The sequence below is a fragment of the Sciurus vulgaris genome (genome assembly GCF_902686455.1).
Source record: "Sciurus vulgaris genome assembly, chromosome: 8".
Lineage (NCBI taxonomy): Eukaryota > Metazoa > Chordata > Mammalia > Rodentia > Sciuridae > Sciurus > Sciurus vulgaris.
In genome coordinates this window covers 116813140-116830104 of record NC_136468.1, presented here as the reverse complement: position 1 = coordinate 116830104, position 16965 = coordinate 116813140, and the positions used below count along the sequence as shown (strand labels likewise).

Genomic DNA, 16965 nt, shown 5'->3' with positions numbered 1-16965 from the left:
AAAAATAAAAGGGCTGGGAATGTAGCCCAGTGATAAAGCACCCTTGGGTTCTACCCCCAATACCAAATAAATAAAATTAAAATAAATGAGGTACTGATAAGTGCTACATGTGAGTAGACCTTGGAAACATTAAAAAGAGAAAGAATCTGAACACAAAATCCACACGAGCTGGGCATGATAGCATAGTACATGTCTGTAATCCCAGCAGCTCCGGAGACTGAGACAGGAAGATTGCATGTTCAAAACCAGCCTCAGCAACTTTGTGAGGCTGTAAGCAACCTAGTGAAACCCTTGGGTTCAATCCCTGGTACAAAAATCTACATATGATTGTTTATGTGCAATGTTCTAAGAAGGCAAATCTATGGACAGAAAGTACAATAATGGTTGCCAGGGACTGAGGAAGGAAGCTAATGGGACAAATTGTTTTGGGGATGATAAAAAAAAGTTCTAAAATTAAACTGATGGTTGTACAACTCTGTAAATATGCTAAAATCATGGATTTGTATGATGTAAACGTGAATTATGGTATATTAATTATAGCTCAATAAAAGTTCTGAAAAATAGTTTTACAAGAGCTGGGCATGGAAGTGCATGTCTGTTATCTCAACCCCTAGGGAAGCTGAGGCAAGAGGATAGCAAGCTAGAGGCTAGCCTGAGTAACTTAGACCCTGTCTTCAAAAGTGAGGAGGTGGGGTAGGGGATGTAGCTCAGTGGTAAAGCACCTCTGGGTTCAAATACCAGTCCCATCCCCCACCCGGCAAAAAAAGTAGTGCCTGACTCAGTAAATGTAGCCTCCCCACACTCTTCCCCCAACCCTACTGGGGATTGACTACTACTGATCTAAATTCCCAGTCTTTTTTTTATTATTTTTTTAAATTTTGAGACAAAATTTAAGTTGTTCAAGCTGGCTTCGCTCCTTCTACTTCGGCCTTCCAAGGTGTAAGCCACGGCGCCTGGCCATTGGCCATTACTCTTTTTTTTTTTTTTTAAATTAAAATATTTTTTATTTTTACAGACACATTTTGATTCATTGTATACAAATGGGGTAAAACTTTTCATTTCTATGGTTGTACACAATATACACGCCATTCATGTAATCATACATATATATATAGGGTAATACTGTGTTTCATTTTGTTTTTCCATCCCCACCCCCTCCCACACCTTTTTCCTCTACACCATCCAAAGTTCCTTCATTCTTCTCTTCCCCCCATCACTCCCCCGCCCCGTTATATATTGTCATGCACTCATCAGAGAAAACATTCGGCCTTTTGTTTTTTGGGCTTGGCGCTTAGCATGATATTTTCCAACTTCATCAATTTACCAGCAAATGCCATAATTTTATTATTCTGGCCATTACTCTTAATAAATAGATTTCCTGCGAGCTAATTTGAAGTCCCAGAAGCAGTAAGTTGAACTCCTGGCTCAGACTATGCCTTTAAACTTCTCTGTGTTCCTGAACCCATTTGGGTCTTTTCAGAGTTCTTCATAAATGAATGTAAAACAATCCCCACCCATGCTCCTGAAGTCTCTCTAGGAGTAGGCCCCAGGATGCAGATGCGGAATCCCTGGAGGAAGACCTAGGCCTTCTCTGCCTGCAAGGTCTGGAGGTGACAGGCCCAACCCGCGCCAACCCGGAAAAGCCAGAGGAACTACTCCAGGTGAGTTCTCGTGATTGGCAGCCTGGCGGGGAGAAGTCGGGTTGACGGCTGCTCCGCCCCCTCACGTTGGGCCTGTTGGCGCCAGCCTGGGGGAGGTGGGCGGGGCTCCGGGTCCGCGGCGCCCATTGGGCCTGGGGGGAGCTCCCGGTGGGCTTGTAGCCCCGCCCCCGGCCTTGCGGTGGCCAATGGACGCGGAGCGTGGGCGGGGCGTCGGCGGCGTCGGCGGAGGCCAGGCGGCTGAGGTGGCTGAGGTGGCCGCTGTGGCTCAGGCGGCGGGCGCGGCCGGGATGGCGAAGAGCAGCGGAGAGAATGGGCCGCGCGCGCCCGCGGCCGGTGGGAGCTTGTCCGGGACCCGGGAGAGCCTGGCCCAGGGCCCCGACGCCGCAACCGCTGACGAGCTCAGCTCTCTCGGCTCGGACTCGGAGGCCAACGGCTTCGCGGAGCGCCGCATCGACAAGTTCGGCTTCATCGTGGGCTCACAGGGCGCCGAGGGCGCGTGAGTAGCTCCTGGGATCTGGGCCAGGGCTTGGGACCAGGCGCGGGACTCACGCGGAGATGGGCCTGGACGTGGGCAGAGGTGCCCTCAGGACCCATCGACTTGTCCCTCCCGAGACACTGGACCCTTTTATTTCCCTGCCCCACCCCACTTCGTCCCTTTTCCCCAGACCCACCCCTCTGGGCAGTTCTACTTTCGACCTAGGAGCAGACAAGCCCACTTACCTTCTCCCCTACCCCTATTCATAGCCCCTAGACAGACTGACCCGCCCCCAGGAAGGACCCACAGTGCCCTCCCAACTGCGGAACAGCGACCAACACCTGCCTCAGATCCACCTCCGCCTCTCTGATCTTAAGGCGGATTGACTTTGCCAACCCTGGACAGGCTCACTGATCCGGGGCCCCCCAAAATAGACAGATGTTCTTCATTTCTCCCCTCCCCCACAGGCCCACAGATCCCCTGTGTCACCACTCGAAAGGACCCATTGCCTTGCCCCTGCCCCATTCCAGGACAGACTGATTCTTACTTCAAGACACAGACTTCTGGTTGCACTGACACTGGTCAGCTCCTTCACAGTCAATACAGACCTGAGACAAACTGTCCCTTCCCCTCATGGAAGAGTCAGAGAGTGTTCCCCTACTCCATCAAAGATAGCTTTCTACATTGTCACTGGCAACAGGTGGGCAGACACTCCTGTTTTCCAGTACCTACAGGGTAGCAGAACCTCACTTTATTAGGCGGATGCTCAACTCCAACAGCCACAGGAGCCAGGAGGCAGGCTCCATGGATGCTGTGGGAACATAAATACCCACCGGGGGTAGACAGGGAGAAAACAAGATATCTGCTCATGTAGTACTACATTAAGATGCCCTACCCTAGAACACTCAGGCATCCAGCTGGCAGGCAGAGAAAGGTGAAGCAGTGGAGCACCACCTTTCCTCCAACCTGGGCAGGCTGGCTATCCCCAAAGAACCACCTTAACCCAGCCTTCCCAGAGATCATATGTATAGTCTGGTAGTCTCTAGGGAAGGTGGATTCCAGACCCCACTGTCATCCCACCTGTTGTGTCACACAAGACTAGTGCCATGTACAGAACTGACAAGCCTCCCTCCTAATGTGCCTCCCATTCAACAGAGAGCCATTCAGCACCTGTTGGAGGCCCTACTCCAGCAATGACTCTACTCCAGAAAGTCTCCTCTCTACCTTTCTCTGACCAGTTATGACTGCCCAAGGCTCCTTCCCTCTTACAACTTCTTTTAGTGCCTTGACTAAGGACCCCACACCACACAAGCAGCCCCCAAAAGTCACTTCCGGGATTTTCTCCAGCCCCAAACCTCTTATTCACCAGGCCTCCTCCTCTCTAGGAGAAATTTAGGCCCCTCCCATACGGGGAGTTTCCTCCTTTACCCACTTGATCTGTCTCCTCCAGCTTTTCCCCAGTTGTTCACAGCAACTGGTCTAGTTGCTGGTTCAGTTCAAGACTCAGAGTGCCCCTCATTTTCATCCCTCACCCTGACTTGATGGCTTTGTCCCAGTTTCTCAGGGGTTTGCTGTGAGAACCCAAAGGGAATTTAGGGTGTGGCTTTAAATTGGGGTGCAGTCACCAGGGTACAGGGAAGGGTGCGATCTTGAGAGCTGCGAAAGGAGTTTGCAGTTTCATTTGTGGGGACTGAAAAGGAAAAATTAATATTTGTTGGTGAATTATAGAACATGAGAATTCCTACTACATGCTTACTAGTCTGTTAATCAGATCTCAGGATGGAGAATAGTACCATATAGTGGGAAAAGGTCGGACTTAGAAATCATACTTATTGGCTATGAGACCTCAGGCAAGATCTCTGAGCATGTTTACTCATTGTAAAGGGCAGTCATAACACCTACTTCCAACATTACTGAGGGAATTAAATGAGAATTGAATATACAAAACTGCCTAGCACAGTGTCTGGCACAAGTGTTGGCCCAGAAAATGTTAGTTTTCTTTCTTTTCCTTGTAAGCGTCTGAGAAATGAGAAAAATGAGGGTGTATGTCTGGTATTTGTGGGCAGAGAGAGGCCCCAGTGGGAGTACCTCCCTTTGGCTATAGTCCCCAACCAGGCAGCCAGACATCTGTCTTCCCCACCCCCCTAACCACAAACCCGGGATGTGGCTCTGCAGACACCCTCTGCATCTCTGGTGTCTGTAGGGCTGAAGCTGATGTGGGATCCCAGGTCTACTCCTCTCTGCCTTGCTTGCTTGAGCTTTTGGGTCAATAAAATCTGTGTATCAGAAAGCTTGGGTGTTCCTTGTTTAGTTTGAATTGTGGTTCCAAAAAAGCCAAGAGTAAGTCCCCGCCCAAGGCCATAAGAGGGGAAGTTATGGGAAGTTTCAGGGTGACTGCCCTGAACCAAGTCTCGTGGTTGAGGGCTAGGAGTTCATGTGCTGTCCCAGAGAAGTGAAACATTAGCACTGATGACTATGGTGGAGATGGTGGGGACTCTGGCTTCAGATTAAAGGTCCATTTCAGCCACCCTGGACCAAAGGTTGTCTCAAGAAAAGTCAAGTTTTGGTAATTGCCAGGGCCTGGGGGAATGGGGAAGAAAACAGATCAGAGACTCCTTGTTTAGGTAGCTATTAGGTACCAGGTCTAAGTAGATCATAAAATCATACACTGGGCTGGAAAGAATCTTAAGAAATCAGTCAGCTTAACCTTTACTTATACAGAAGAGAAAATTGAGGCCCAGAGAGGAGAATAACTTGCTTAAGATCACAAACATATGCCAAACACAGTGGTGCACACCTGTAATCCCAGCAAATAGGAGACTGAGACAGGAGGATCACAAACTTGAATCCAGCATCAGCAAGCTTTGAGTCTTGTCTCAAAATAAAACTAAAAAGGGCTGGGAATGTAGCTCAATGATTGAGTACCCCTGAGTTCAACCTCCAGTACCGAAAAAGAATGAGAAAAATCACAAGTATATTAGTGGCAGAACCAGAACTTAAACCGAGGGTTTTAGACTCCCAGGACGGGCTAGTTTCCACAACCTTCACCATTCATAAATGTGTCCTGTGACCCCAGAAGGAAATCAGGTATCAGATGAGTAGAACTGAAGATACCAACCTGCCCTCTCCTTCCCTGGCTTCGTTCAGCACTTTTTTACTACATCAGCAGTGTACAAGGCAAACAGGAAGGGTGAGAGTGTGTTATCATTACTAGTACATTAGTACATTAGCTTGATCAGCTTTGGACTGGGATCAGGCTTATTTACCTTTTCTCCTCAGGCCTGCAGTAGAGTAAATGCTCAATATTTATTTACTTATAGACATTCCAAGTCAGAAAGCTAAAGTGACCCTAGAGATGGCCACTATCATATGGATAGGTAAAATAAAGTCTAAGAGAAGTGATTAGCCTCCAATTCTTTACCTTGTCATATGAACCTATTGTGGAGGGATGCTTTAGTGAGACAGAGGGGTTCCTGCCTGCTCTTGAGCAGTAGCTAGAGGCCAGAAAGCAGCCAGCTAGTGAATGACCCTGTGGGTGGCCTAGGCACAGACCAAGATGCTAGCAGCATTAGTTCTTGTGGTTTGACTAGAGGCTGAATTGGGCATGGAAACCTGGGTGGGCCCAGGTAAGGAGAAAGAAGTGTTCTTAGCAGGGAAGGGTGGGGGGAGTGCTGTTATCCTTCCTGTCACTTGACTGGTAGGAAGAGCAAACCTGTTAAGTGTCCCTTCTGCATTCTAGAGGAGGTGACCAGGAAGGAAAAGAAGTATACAAATTGAATGTCAGGTCCTGGCCAAAAGAGATAATGAAAGATGGATCCCTTACTTTTTCTCCTTTTCCAATGTGTTGTCAGGAATGGCCTCCTGAGGCTAGACCTCCCACCCAGACTGTGCTCAGTCTGCAGGCCAGATGAAGTGAGGAGCTATGCTCTCTGACATCCCGTGGGTGTTAGCTTCCTGTTAGGGGAGCGAGGGATCTAAACTAGGCTCAGGGAAAAACATCTGGAACAGCAATGTTGCCTTCTACAATTTCCCTGTCCCCTGGGCCCTTTACTTCTAGCCAACTGTGGCAGCTCTATGACTCTGGAAATCAGAATTGGCTTAATTGGCATCCCTTATAGATTGTACTAGTTTTGGTTGAGGTGGGGTCAGGGCCCTCCTGGCAAGCCAGAACTTGCCTCCTTGCTCTCCCACCACCTTCTCTAGTTTTTAAGCTCAGAGAATCTGCTTTTCTTGAACTATTACAGGTCCTGGGAGAGCATGGAGCTGGCAATAAGTGGTCCTTGGGTGGCCCATCTGGAAGGAGGCAGCTATACATGTGGGGCCCTGGTCTGTGACTCTAGATCACAGGCCCTCCCATTTTCCCTCCTCCTTCCTTTCTCTCAGCCTCAAAAGAAAATCTGGTTCGGTGGCCCTGTGGGTGTTCTAGGGCCTCAGACAAGACCTGACTTGGTAAAGAGGGAACTAGGCACCAACTGCTGCCCTGGGAAGGTGCCTGTGTGTCCACCTGCTAGGAAACCTTAAGCTGTGGGAAAAAGATAGGGGTGGGACCTGCTTGATGTTTTGTCCTCCCAGCATCTGGCTTGAAACAGGACCTCCAGGGGACAGTGAGGTCTGGCTTGGCTCCAATCACCCAATCTGTGTACATTGAGGAGGGAGAAAAGAGGTGTTCCCTCCTCACATGAGCTCTTGAGTCTGTCTGTCTGTGTGATCATGGATGTGTTGCTTCACTTCTAAGCCTCAGTTTCTCACCTGCAAAATAGTTACAATAATACTGGCTTTGAAGGATTGTTGTGAGGTTTAAATTCACTAATGTCAAATCCTGGCACAGAGTAGGTGGTCAGTGTATGTTTTCCCCCCTCTTAAAGACTGGAGTAACTAGTGGTCTGTCTTTCCATTTTCTACTTTCCATCTCTGGCCATGATGATGAATAAGGCCCAGCCCCTGTGGGCAAGAGTAACTCTAACCCAGATAACCCCTCACTTCCCCTGAGAAGGGGTGATTACCCATTCTATGGATGAGCACAATAAAGACCTGAGAACAAAGTGCCCAAAGTTTGCCAGCTGATAAATAGCAGAACTGGGACCAGAACCTGCTTCTTGACACTGAATCCAGTGACTAAATCTTGCTAACTTTACAGTAGGCAGGGTGCCAGGTCCTCCTCATCCCTGAGGCCCCCAAACCCAGGGAAGGAGTTAACAGAAACCTGGCTACCTCCCCATCCCAGTGTGGAGGGCAAGGCAGGTTTTAGTATGGTGAAAGTTCACGACTCTCCAAGCAGGAGAAAGGCCTGGAGAGAGGATCCATGGGGAGGCTCTGGAAGTGTGACTTAGCCCTCCCACAAACCAGAGTCTGCATGATATTGGTCTTGATCCAGAGTGTTACAAAATGGCCATCTCATTTTGATATCCAATCTTGTACCTTTTGGAAGAGGTATTTGTAGTGTTTGTAGGCAAGGCAGGAATTGTGTTCTTGTGCCTGTGAGGAATCTGAAACTGGGAGAACCCTTCCATTAGTTCACAGTGGAGACAGACCAGAGAGAGATCTCAGGTGTTTGACTCTCAGTCTGGATGGCATGCCCAGGACACATTAAGGGACTCTCTGTCTCCAGAGCAGGCTGGCAGACCTGGATGGGGATAGAATGGGGTGAGTACTGAGCTCTGTGGTCTCAGTCTGATACTTCTCCAGCTACATGGCACTGCCCCTCTTACTGGCCTATTGAGCCTCCAGGCCCAGGATGCATTGGCCACCAGACCAGGACCCTCCACCATTCTTCTGCAGTCATGTCCTAGTTGATCATTTTCTTTATGCTCCTGGCAGCACACTGATGGAGAGGAGGTCACCTTTAGCCGACTAATCTGCCCATGGCAAATCAGCTACTATTCTGGGTCAAGGGACCTTCCCTGGCAGGGAGAAAACTGTCCTGGCTGTCCTACTGGCAAACCAACACTCCTGATACTTAAACCTGCTTTAGAAGTATCCTATCCAGGATTTGGGGGTAGCTGCCAACTTCAGCTTTCTGTCTCATCTTCCCCTTCCCCCTCTTTCTTACCCCCACTCCAACCCATTTCATTCTATGCCCTGTCTTAGCTCTTTGCTTCTCTTCAGGTAGGGAAGTAGACACAACAGCCTGGGAAAGCAAGCCAAGGTTTACTTTTGCTGGCTTAGACATTTCAGCAGTAAGGTTACTTACCAAACATTTTTTGAGCACCTATTCTGCCAGACCCCATGACTAGAACAGGGAATACAGAAGTGAACAAAATATCTGTCTTGTTGCCCTCAAGGAGTTCACAGATTGGTTAGAAAACAGAACCACAAACAAATCTTCACAGTGTTGAGTGATAAAGACTGTAATTGAGTATGCGGTTGCTCTGGGAGTATATAGGAGGAATCTGAACCTGGGAGAACGCTTCCATTAGTTCACAGTGGAGACAGACCAGAGAGGGATCTCAGGTGTTTGACTCTCAGTCTGATACTTCTCCAGGTACATGGCACTGCCCCTCTTACTAGCCTATTGTGTGTGTAAGCAGCCTGCTCCACACACAGAAGCCTAGAAAGAATTGGCATTTGATGTAGGACTCAGAAGGGACAAGCCAGGGCAGTCCATTTGGGTGGGAACGGACCCATGTGCAATGTTTCCCTTAAAAATCAACAGTTTGGGAATTGTATATACACCAAGAACAGAGGTGCTAAGAAGCAAGACAGGCAGGAGAATAGAAGTAAGGGTGGGCTAGGAAAAGAGATGAACTGACAAGGCTAGTCTTGAATGTCAGACTGAGGCCTCTTGTGTTTCAGAAAGGTTAGTCTAGGTCTAGTGTGGAAGATGGCAAGTCGTAAGACCTGTTGAGAGAATCCACGATAGGCCAAGAGCTCCAGTGACACCTGGGAGAGGTCTGGAGCCATGAGGAGACAGATCTGACAAAACATTAGAACTTGGTCTATAACTGGCTGCGTGGACTGGGGAGGTGGGAAGTCCTTCCACATATCCCATCCTAGAGCCTTCTGACTACAGGGAGGCAAGACCAGCTGCACCTTCCTCTGCAGTGGGCAGTGGGCTAATACTGACTTCGTCTTGCCATAACTCTGGGCTCCCCAAAGATACCTGACCTGGATGGCATGCCCAGGACACATTAAGGGACTCTCTGTCTCCAGAGCAGGCTGGCAGACCTGGATGGGGATAGAATGGGGTGAGTACTGAGCTCTGTGGTCTCTGCCTGGTAAACATATTGGATGGCAAGGAAAACTGCAAGGAGTGCTAGGCTCCTTTCCAAGGAGAGAAGAATGAGGCCCAAGAACTGGGAAAACAACCTTAGAATGTTGTGACAGTTGGAAAGGGTAGGTTTGGGCCTTTGGACATAGCATAAACTGGTCAATGGGAGTCTGATAATAGCTGATGCTTGGCTTGACCTCACCTGGTATCTTTATTCAGTTCTTGGAACTTGTGCTTTCACTGAGACAAATGGAAACAAGTCCCACACCTTTGAGAAGGCAAACTCTTCAACACTTAGGGGTACCACAAGTGACTCTTAGAGATGAGAGATTCTATCTAAAAATGTGGATTCAGGTTGATGTGTGGGGAAACTCTCTGAATCAGGCACAGGCTTCCAGTACCAGCTTCCCCACTGACCTTTGTGGTTTGTGACTTATGCTCATCCTCTCATCCAACCACTAGCCCTCACTTTGTGTGCAGTCCTGTGCCAGGCTCAGGGTAGATACTTGTCCTGCCCTCACAGGAGTTACAGCCTAACAGGGAATTCAGATGTGAAACCAGTAATTACAGGTGTGGTCGTGTACAGAGGACTGTGAGGATCAGATACAATAACTGGGTTAGGAACATAGTGTAAACAAAGACTGCTGTGCAGGGATCAGAAGACCTAAGTCTTGGGCCTTGCTGGCCCCCTAACTAGCTGTGTGACATTGAGAAGTTTGTTTAGTCTTTCTAAACTTGTTTCCCCCTCATATAAAATAAGACTGTTCAATGGAGGAAGGATGGATTGTATAGAGGAAAAAGAGGGGTGGGGAGAGGGTGGGGGGAAGAAAAAATAACAGAATGAGACAAACATCATTACCCTATGTACATGTACAAAAATGATGCGACTCTACTTTGTGTAGTATCAGAGAAACAACAGTTGTACCCCATTTGTGTACAGTGAATCAAAATAAATAAATAAAAAAGATGAAAACAAAACAAAAGAATCAGATAGCAAGTATTCTAAGTTTTATGAATCATAGGTTCTCTATTGCATCTATCGATTTTTTTCCCTCTAGGAAAAACAGACATGGATATTATTATTATTATTATTATTATTATTATCATTATTATAATACTGGGGGGGGGTAAACCCAGGGGTACTCCACCTCTGATCTGCAACCCCAGTCCTTTTTCTTTTACCTTAACATAAGGTCTTACTAAGTTGCTGAGTCTGGCCTCGAACTTAATGATCTTGCTGAGATTACAGGTGTGTGATACTTTTTATGGCTTGAGATTTGAATTTTTTTTTTTTTTTTTTTTTTTTTTTTTGGTAAGGCAGTCTTAGCTCATGAACAATACTAACATTAGCTGTGGGCTGGATTTGCTCCCTGGGACAAGCTTGTACCTTCATTTTGTATCTGATGGGTGTACTAGTAACGTGGGTGAATTTATTCATCAAAATTCATTAAATTGTGTTCCTTCATAAAATAAAATAAGACTATTCTAGTGGCATGATGTTGAACATTCTGAGACTGACCTTGGAGTATATGAAAACTGCTTTGAGAGGTTGTTTATGTGGTAGTTTCTCTACTGTAAGGGGTCAACATGGCTCATCCTATAGAAGCCAGTGCTTCCAGCACACTGTGTTCCTCTCTGAGTGGACCCTCTTTTCTGTACCTTATCAGTGGCCCTCACATCTTTGGGGGTGAAATCAGATTGAAGGATGCTTTGATTTGCCTGGCTCTTTAGTCCACAATGTACTTTCATTCCCATTACCTTGTAATAACCCTTATAGGAGCAATGGGGAATTGGTAGACTAAGGTTTTTTTTTTTTTGGTTTTATTTTGTTTTGCCTTGTTTACAGACAAGGAAACCAAGGCTGAACAAGTAATGAAATGGACCTGGACTCTTGGACTTTTTCTTTCCAATTTCCTGTCTCACCAAAGCTGATGGCCTTTCCTCCCCTTCCCTGAGCCTTGAGACCTCAGACCAGCCCCAAGCTTATATACTTCTCTTAACAGTCTTCTGAGGTTGTTTCTGTGGCTGAGTTGTTATGAGAGATGGCACAACTCCTGGCCCAGGTCTGCTCATACAGCCCCTCACATATATACCAAGATGAGGCAAGGACAGCTGGGCCATGGGCACCCGGTGTGGGAGTAGAAGTGTGGGGAACTCTTGTTTTTCCTTGGTGCACTCTGGTCCAAAGTGATCCTTCCTGGCCGGCCACTTTTGAGGGATGCTACTTCTTTCACTACCCTCTCTGACTTCACTTCATAAGAAAGGACAACCTAAATTGGCCTGGGAGAGCCCAGGTTCAAGACACCAGCAGATTCAGCTGCTCTTCCTAGTTCTGGCTCTTCTTAGGCATGTGACTGTTCTGAGTAGGTAAATGGACCACTGGTGGCATTGGCAGAGGGTGGGGGGGCATTATGAGGATTAAGGGACGTGGTGTTGAAAAAGCACCCACTACATAAGTCTGCCATAGTGTAAGGACTCTGTGTCTGTGGTACATGGTGGCTTTCACACTTGTATTACCCCATACACTTCAGGCCTTTGGTATATTTGTGAGGAAGCAAGGTAGCATGGGAGTGAAGATTTGGCTTCCCTCACGTGCTCTGCCCACCCATTCTTGGGGTTGAGACTCAGCTTGTAGTCAGGAGCTTTCTGGTTTGCCAGGGCAGGTTGGGAATCCCCCTAGCAGTTCCTCATTGAGACATTTAGAGCAGGGCAACCCTGACTCTGAGGGCCTGTTCTTCCTTCTCCTTGACCAGTGAAGTGAAAGCAGAAGTGAGATAGAGGTGGGCCTCCTAAAAGCTTCAACCCCAGCATATAACCAAAGGACTACCTGGAACCTGCCCTCCTGGGTTGTGGTAGTCATAATTACCACCACCCTCCTTCTGCATGCCTTGTAGACCTTCATGCTGGGCTTCTTTCCTGCCTCTGAGTGGCTCCCTCTGACTTTCTAGCATTGTCCTGGTAATGCCATTTCACAGAGGAACCCTGTATGTTAGATCAGGCTTTCAACTACCTCACCTCATTTAATTCTCTCCTATGTAGTTGTAAGCCTGAGTTTTCCCATCTGTGAAAGGGAGTTTGATAATTAGAGGACCTATCCCATGGGATTGTTGCCAGGATTAAATGAAATAATGTAAATTAAGTGCTGAGCAGTGTCTGGTGCATAGCAAGTGCCTGGTACGTGTTATAACAGACCTTCAGTTAAGTTAATTGACTATTAGAATCGTAATGTTGTAAAAGGCCATCATCAAGCAGATGTGTGCTCAGCTATGTGCTGACCTTTAAGGAAGATCCAGACTTGGCATCATGCCAGAGGGGAGTGCTGTGCATCAGGCTCTTGCTGTGCTTGACACAACTGGTCTTCAGGTTGAGTTCACTGCTGAGAATCCTGAAATGAGTAGGGCCTGAACTCACAGAGATGACAAATTGGTCAACACACATTTATTGAGCACCAGCTAGTTATCAGACACTGTTCTTGACCTGAGACACACTGCAAAAAATGAGACTGACATAGCCGCTGCCCTCTAGGATTCCTGCCTTCCAGGAAGGCACCTCCTCACAGAATGCTGCCTCAGCAGAGCAGACAGTTGGATAGGGAAGCTGTGCTTGCTTCACTGGACTGTCCACATTCCCCAAACAGGCCATGCCCTTTTCTATTAACTTGTACTTGTGTGTACTGGGTTACTGCCTGGTGTGTCTTTTCCCTTTCTTGGCCTGGTCACTTCCTGTCACCCTTTAAACCCCAATTAAAAGCCAATTCCCCATTAAAGCGTGTCTAAACACTCCTACCCTCATCTTGGGGACTTTTCTTTTTTTTTAAAATTTTTTAGTTGTAGATGGACACAAGACCTTTATTTTATTTATTCATTTTTATGTGGTACTAGGAATTGAACACCAGTGCCTCATACATGCTAGGTAAGTGCTCTACCTCTGAGCTACAACCCCAGCCTGGGACTGCCTTTCTTGCAGGCTCTTAGCACCTTTCACCTGCTTTTTCTTTTTCTTTCTTTTTTTTTTTGTTTTTTGTTTTTGGTACCAAGGATTGAACCCAGGGGAACTTAACCACTGAGCCACATCCTCAGCCATTTTTAAAATTTTGAGGCAGGGTCTCACTAAGTCCTTAGGACCCCTTTAAGTTGCTGAGGTTGACTTTGAACTTATGATCTTCCTGCCTCAGCTTCTGAACCACTGGATTATAGGTGTGTGCAGTGATGCCTGGCCTTTCACTAGCTTCTGTGCTAGCACTTCTGTGCAGGCTAGTTATTTACCAACCCATCTAGCTCCTTTGCCAGATTGACCTCCTCAAGGGCAGGGACTGCATTTTGTTCATCTTTTATAGATTTAAGGCCTAGAAGCAAAGCTCTAAAGAGATGTGTATGGAATGCAAGGTTAGGAGAGGCATGATAGAGATGAGAGGCAGGTCTGAATGAGGTCTACTAGGATGAGAGGAACCAAACCAAATTAAGAAGCTGGGGACAGGGAGACTAAGGAAGGGTGGCTCAGGGGGAGGGCCGCTTAGAGCTACAGCTAGAGGTGAAAGGAGTGATGTGCAGGTGAAGCAGGAAAGTCAGAGAGCATTAACCTGAGGCTTTTCTTGGTGAAGGAGGACAGTAGGCAGCCATGAAGGGGTTTAAGCAGAGGATGGGCTTAATGCACACAGTGAGTCAAGACTGATTTGATAAGATCTGTCAATAAGATCTAGCAATTTGGTAAGGGTGGGTGAAGGGTTCATATGTGAGTCAGGATGACCCCTGCAATGAAATTGTGATCCAAGGACCCAGTCACTGGCAAGGAATTTTATTTATTTATATATTTATGTATTCATTTATTACTGGTGATTGAATTCAGGGGTACTTTATCACTGAGCTATAACCCTAGCTCTTTTAATTTTATTTTTGAGACAGGGTCTTGCTAAATTGTCCAGATTGACCTCAAATTTGTGATCTTCCTGCCTTAACCTCTCGAGTCACTGGAATTACAGGCACACACGCAGTACCAGCAGGGAATTTTAAGCACCACTCTGCCGGCAGAGGTTGGGGTTTGGGGAAGTGATGTTTTCTGTTGAACGGGCTCCAAAGCTCTCTGCAGTTGTCAATGAAGGCTGCTCTGGGGTTTCTGTGGTGGTCTGTGCCCTTCCCTATCTGAGCAAGGCAGAGGAGGAGGGATTCCTGGCTTTTTGGGGCCAGCAAAGCTGATGACTAAAGGAACCATTTCTTTCCTTTTCTTTTTTTTTTTTTCATCTTACATGGAGTAGGGTGGAGCTGAGCAGAGTGGAGAGCTGGGCAGAGGCCCAGGGCACCAAGGCCAGTGAAGGGTGGAGAAAAACCTGTTTACCATTGTGCACTGACCCAGGACCGGAAGGAGCAGAGCCAGGGAATGCCTCATGGGAAAGAGAGGCAGGCCTAGCACTCCTCTGCACTGGAGGCAAGGAAAGCAAAGCAGGTCAGACTCTTACCCAGACAAGAGCCTGGCCATGACCAGCCAGATCCAAGGCAGGTGACCAGGCAGCTACAGACCATCATCCTTTCCACACTACTCACAGTGTGGTCTTGAGCAAGTCATTTACCCTCTGGGCCCTAGCCCCTGCCCCCCGGCCCAACTTTCTGGGGAAGGAATAGACTTACTGGGTGATCTCACAGGCCTGACTGTCAGCTATTCACATACCACCAGCCTACCCTCTCCTGCAATCAAGTTTTCCATCATCACATCTTTTGGAACTGGGGTAAAAGCTATTTATACTTTCGGTTGTTATCACCCACCTCTTGGGGTAATGAACTCTGGAGGATGTTGTCCAGTGTGCAAAGTATATCAGCCTTTTTGTTTATCCTTGCTTCTCTTTCCAGTTCTGGGTGTGGAAGAGAATATTCCTTTACCTTCATTGCTTCTGGGTCTGTGATTGGTTGTCTCTGCACATCCATTTCTCATACTTTGGTGGGACTTCCTTTGGTGGTCTCTTCCTCGTCCTGGAAACCCAAATGTCAAAGTCTTCTCTGCCCTTCTTAGTTCAGAGGGTGGAGAAGAAAAGGGAAGCTCTCTTATGTGCGGGAAACTTTGTGTCTATTGGATAGGTTAATGCTCAGGTGGCAGCCTCCCCTTCCAGACTGTGTAACCATGAGAGATTACTCAGCCATGCTGCATGTTAGTGTTCTTGTCTATTGACTGGAGATAACAAAAGATACTTCCTTGGCAAATTGTATGCCCATGTGGTGCTTGGCAGAGTTAGTACATGGCCAGTGCTCAAATTGTGTCAGCTCTTATTGCCTCATGTCATCTTTACCACTGCTCTCTGAGGAGATGGCATGGCCCATGTGTTACAGATGAGGAACTGAAAGCCCAAATATGGAGAAACCCTTCCCCATTTCTCACAGCTATAAAGTGGCAGAGCTGAGATGAGAAGCCAGGAATTATAGTTTGTGTGTCATTGAGTAAATTACACAATCTCTTGGAGCCTCAATTGCTTCCTAGGTAAAATGGGGATAACCCTGCCCTGCCTACCTCCAAGAGCTGTGTATGGGAACCAATTAGATTAGAAAAGGGATGTGAAAGTTCTAACTAAACTGCATTAGTTGCCTAATAGCTACCACTTACTGGCCGCCCAGCAGGCTAGACCATTGATACATTTATTTCTCACTGAAGTTTTTGAATATGTGGTGTGCATTATAGTCTCATTAAAGATGAAGAAGTTGAGGCTTAGGAGGTCAAGTGTTTGTCTGTGGTCTCGCAGTTAGTAGATGAAGGAACTGGAATAGGTACCTTTGTCAATTGACTTCAAGGTCCCTACTCTGTTTACTCTCTCTCATGTCCCACTTTGTCTTCTTGATGAGTGAGATGAGAAGATCAACTGTGGTCTGTGACCTCGGGGTTTCTGCTTGGACTGTGCTTCTCTTCATAGGAGCAGGCTCAGGGAGTGAGGTTTTCGTTTTTTTTTTTTTTTTTTAAGTACTGAGGATTGTACCCAGGGATGTTTTACCACAGAGTCACATCCCCAGCTCTTTTTATTTTTTATTTTGAGACAGGGTCTTACTAAGTTGTTAGGGCCTCACTAAGATACTGAGGCTGACCTCAAACTTTCGATCCTCCCATCCTCCTGCCTCAGCCTCCTGAGTTGCTGGAATTATAGTTGTATGCTACCATGCCCAGCTGGGAGTGAGGTTTGGAGAAGGGGTTTAGACTGTTTTTTTGGGTTTACCTTCCATCCTAGGATACAGAGGTCCTAGGCATAGATATCTCCTCTACTGAGTCTGCTGAGCCAAGAGGGTTGAGAAAAAATATACAAAGGAAGAGAAAGCCCCAGTCTTGGGAATGAGTTTTGTTCCTCTGGGCTTTTGGGAGCCTCCAGCCTCTGGGTTTGGGGAGAAGGCTAGGGACTTGGAAGCCTGCGGAGAATAAGGTCTGTGAAGTATTACTGCCACCTTGGGCCACTGTATGGCACAGCATGGCTAAGACTGGCTCAGGGAGCCTGATGGGATCTGTGATCGGATGCCACTTTTATCTTCTCTGAGCCTTTTCTCCTCAGAAGATGGGACTGCTGACAAATGGCAGATGCCCAGGCTTACCATCTCTAACTGAGGTTGGGCTTGCATATTGGCCTCACTGAGCATTTCTAGACATGGACAAGCCACTCA

At 47.2% G+C, this 16965-nt stretch overlaps 1 protein-coding gene across 2 annotated transcripts in view; it reads left to right on the top strand.

Moving 5' to 3' along the window:
* Positions 1–1868: 1868 nt before the first annotated feature.
* Positions 1869–16965, top strand: part of TBC1D10A (TBC1 domain family member 10A) — a 32369-nt gene continuing 17272 nt past the window's right edge. Inside the window, exon 1 of one of the 2 annotated variants that reach the window (XM_079151951.1) lies at positions 1869–2157. In XM_079151951.1, the coding sequence (XP_079008077.1) occupies positions 1949–2157 (209 nt within the window). In that variant the 5' untranslated portion in view covers positions 1869–1948. The remainder of the gene's footprint in view (positions 2158–16965) is intronic. The other variant, XM_079151950.1, reaches the window with a different exon arrangement.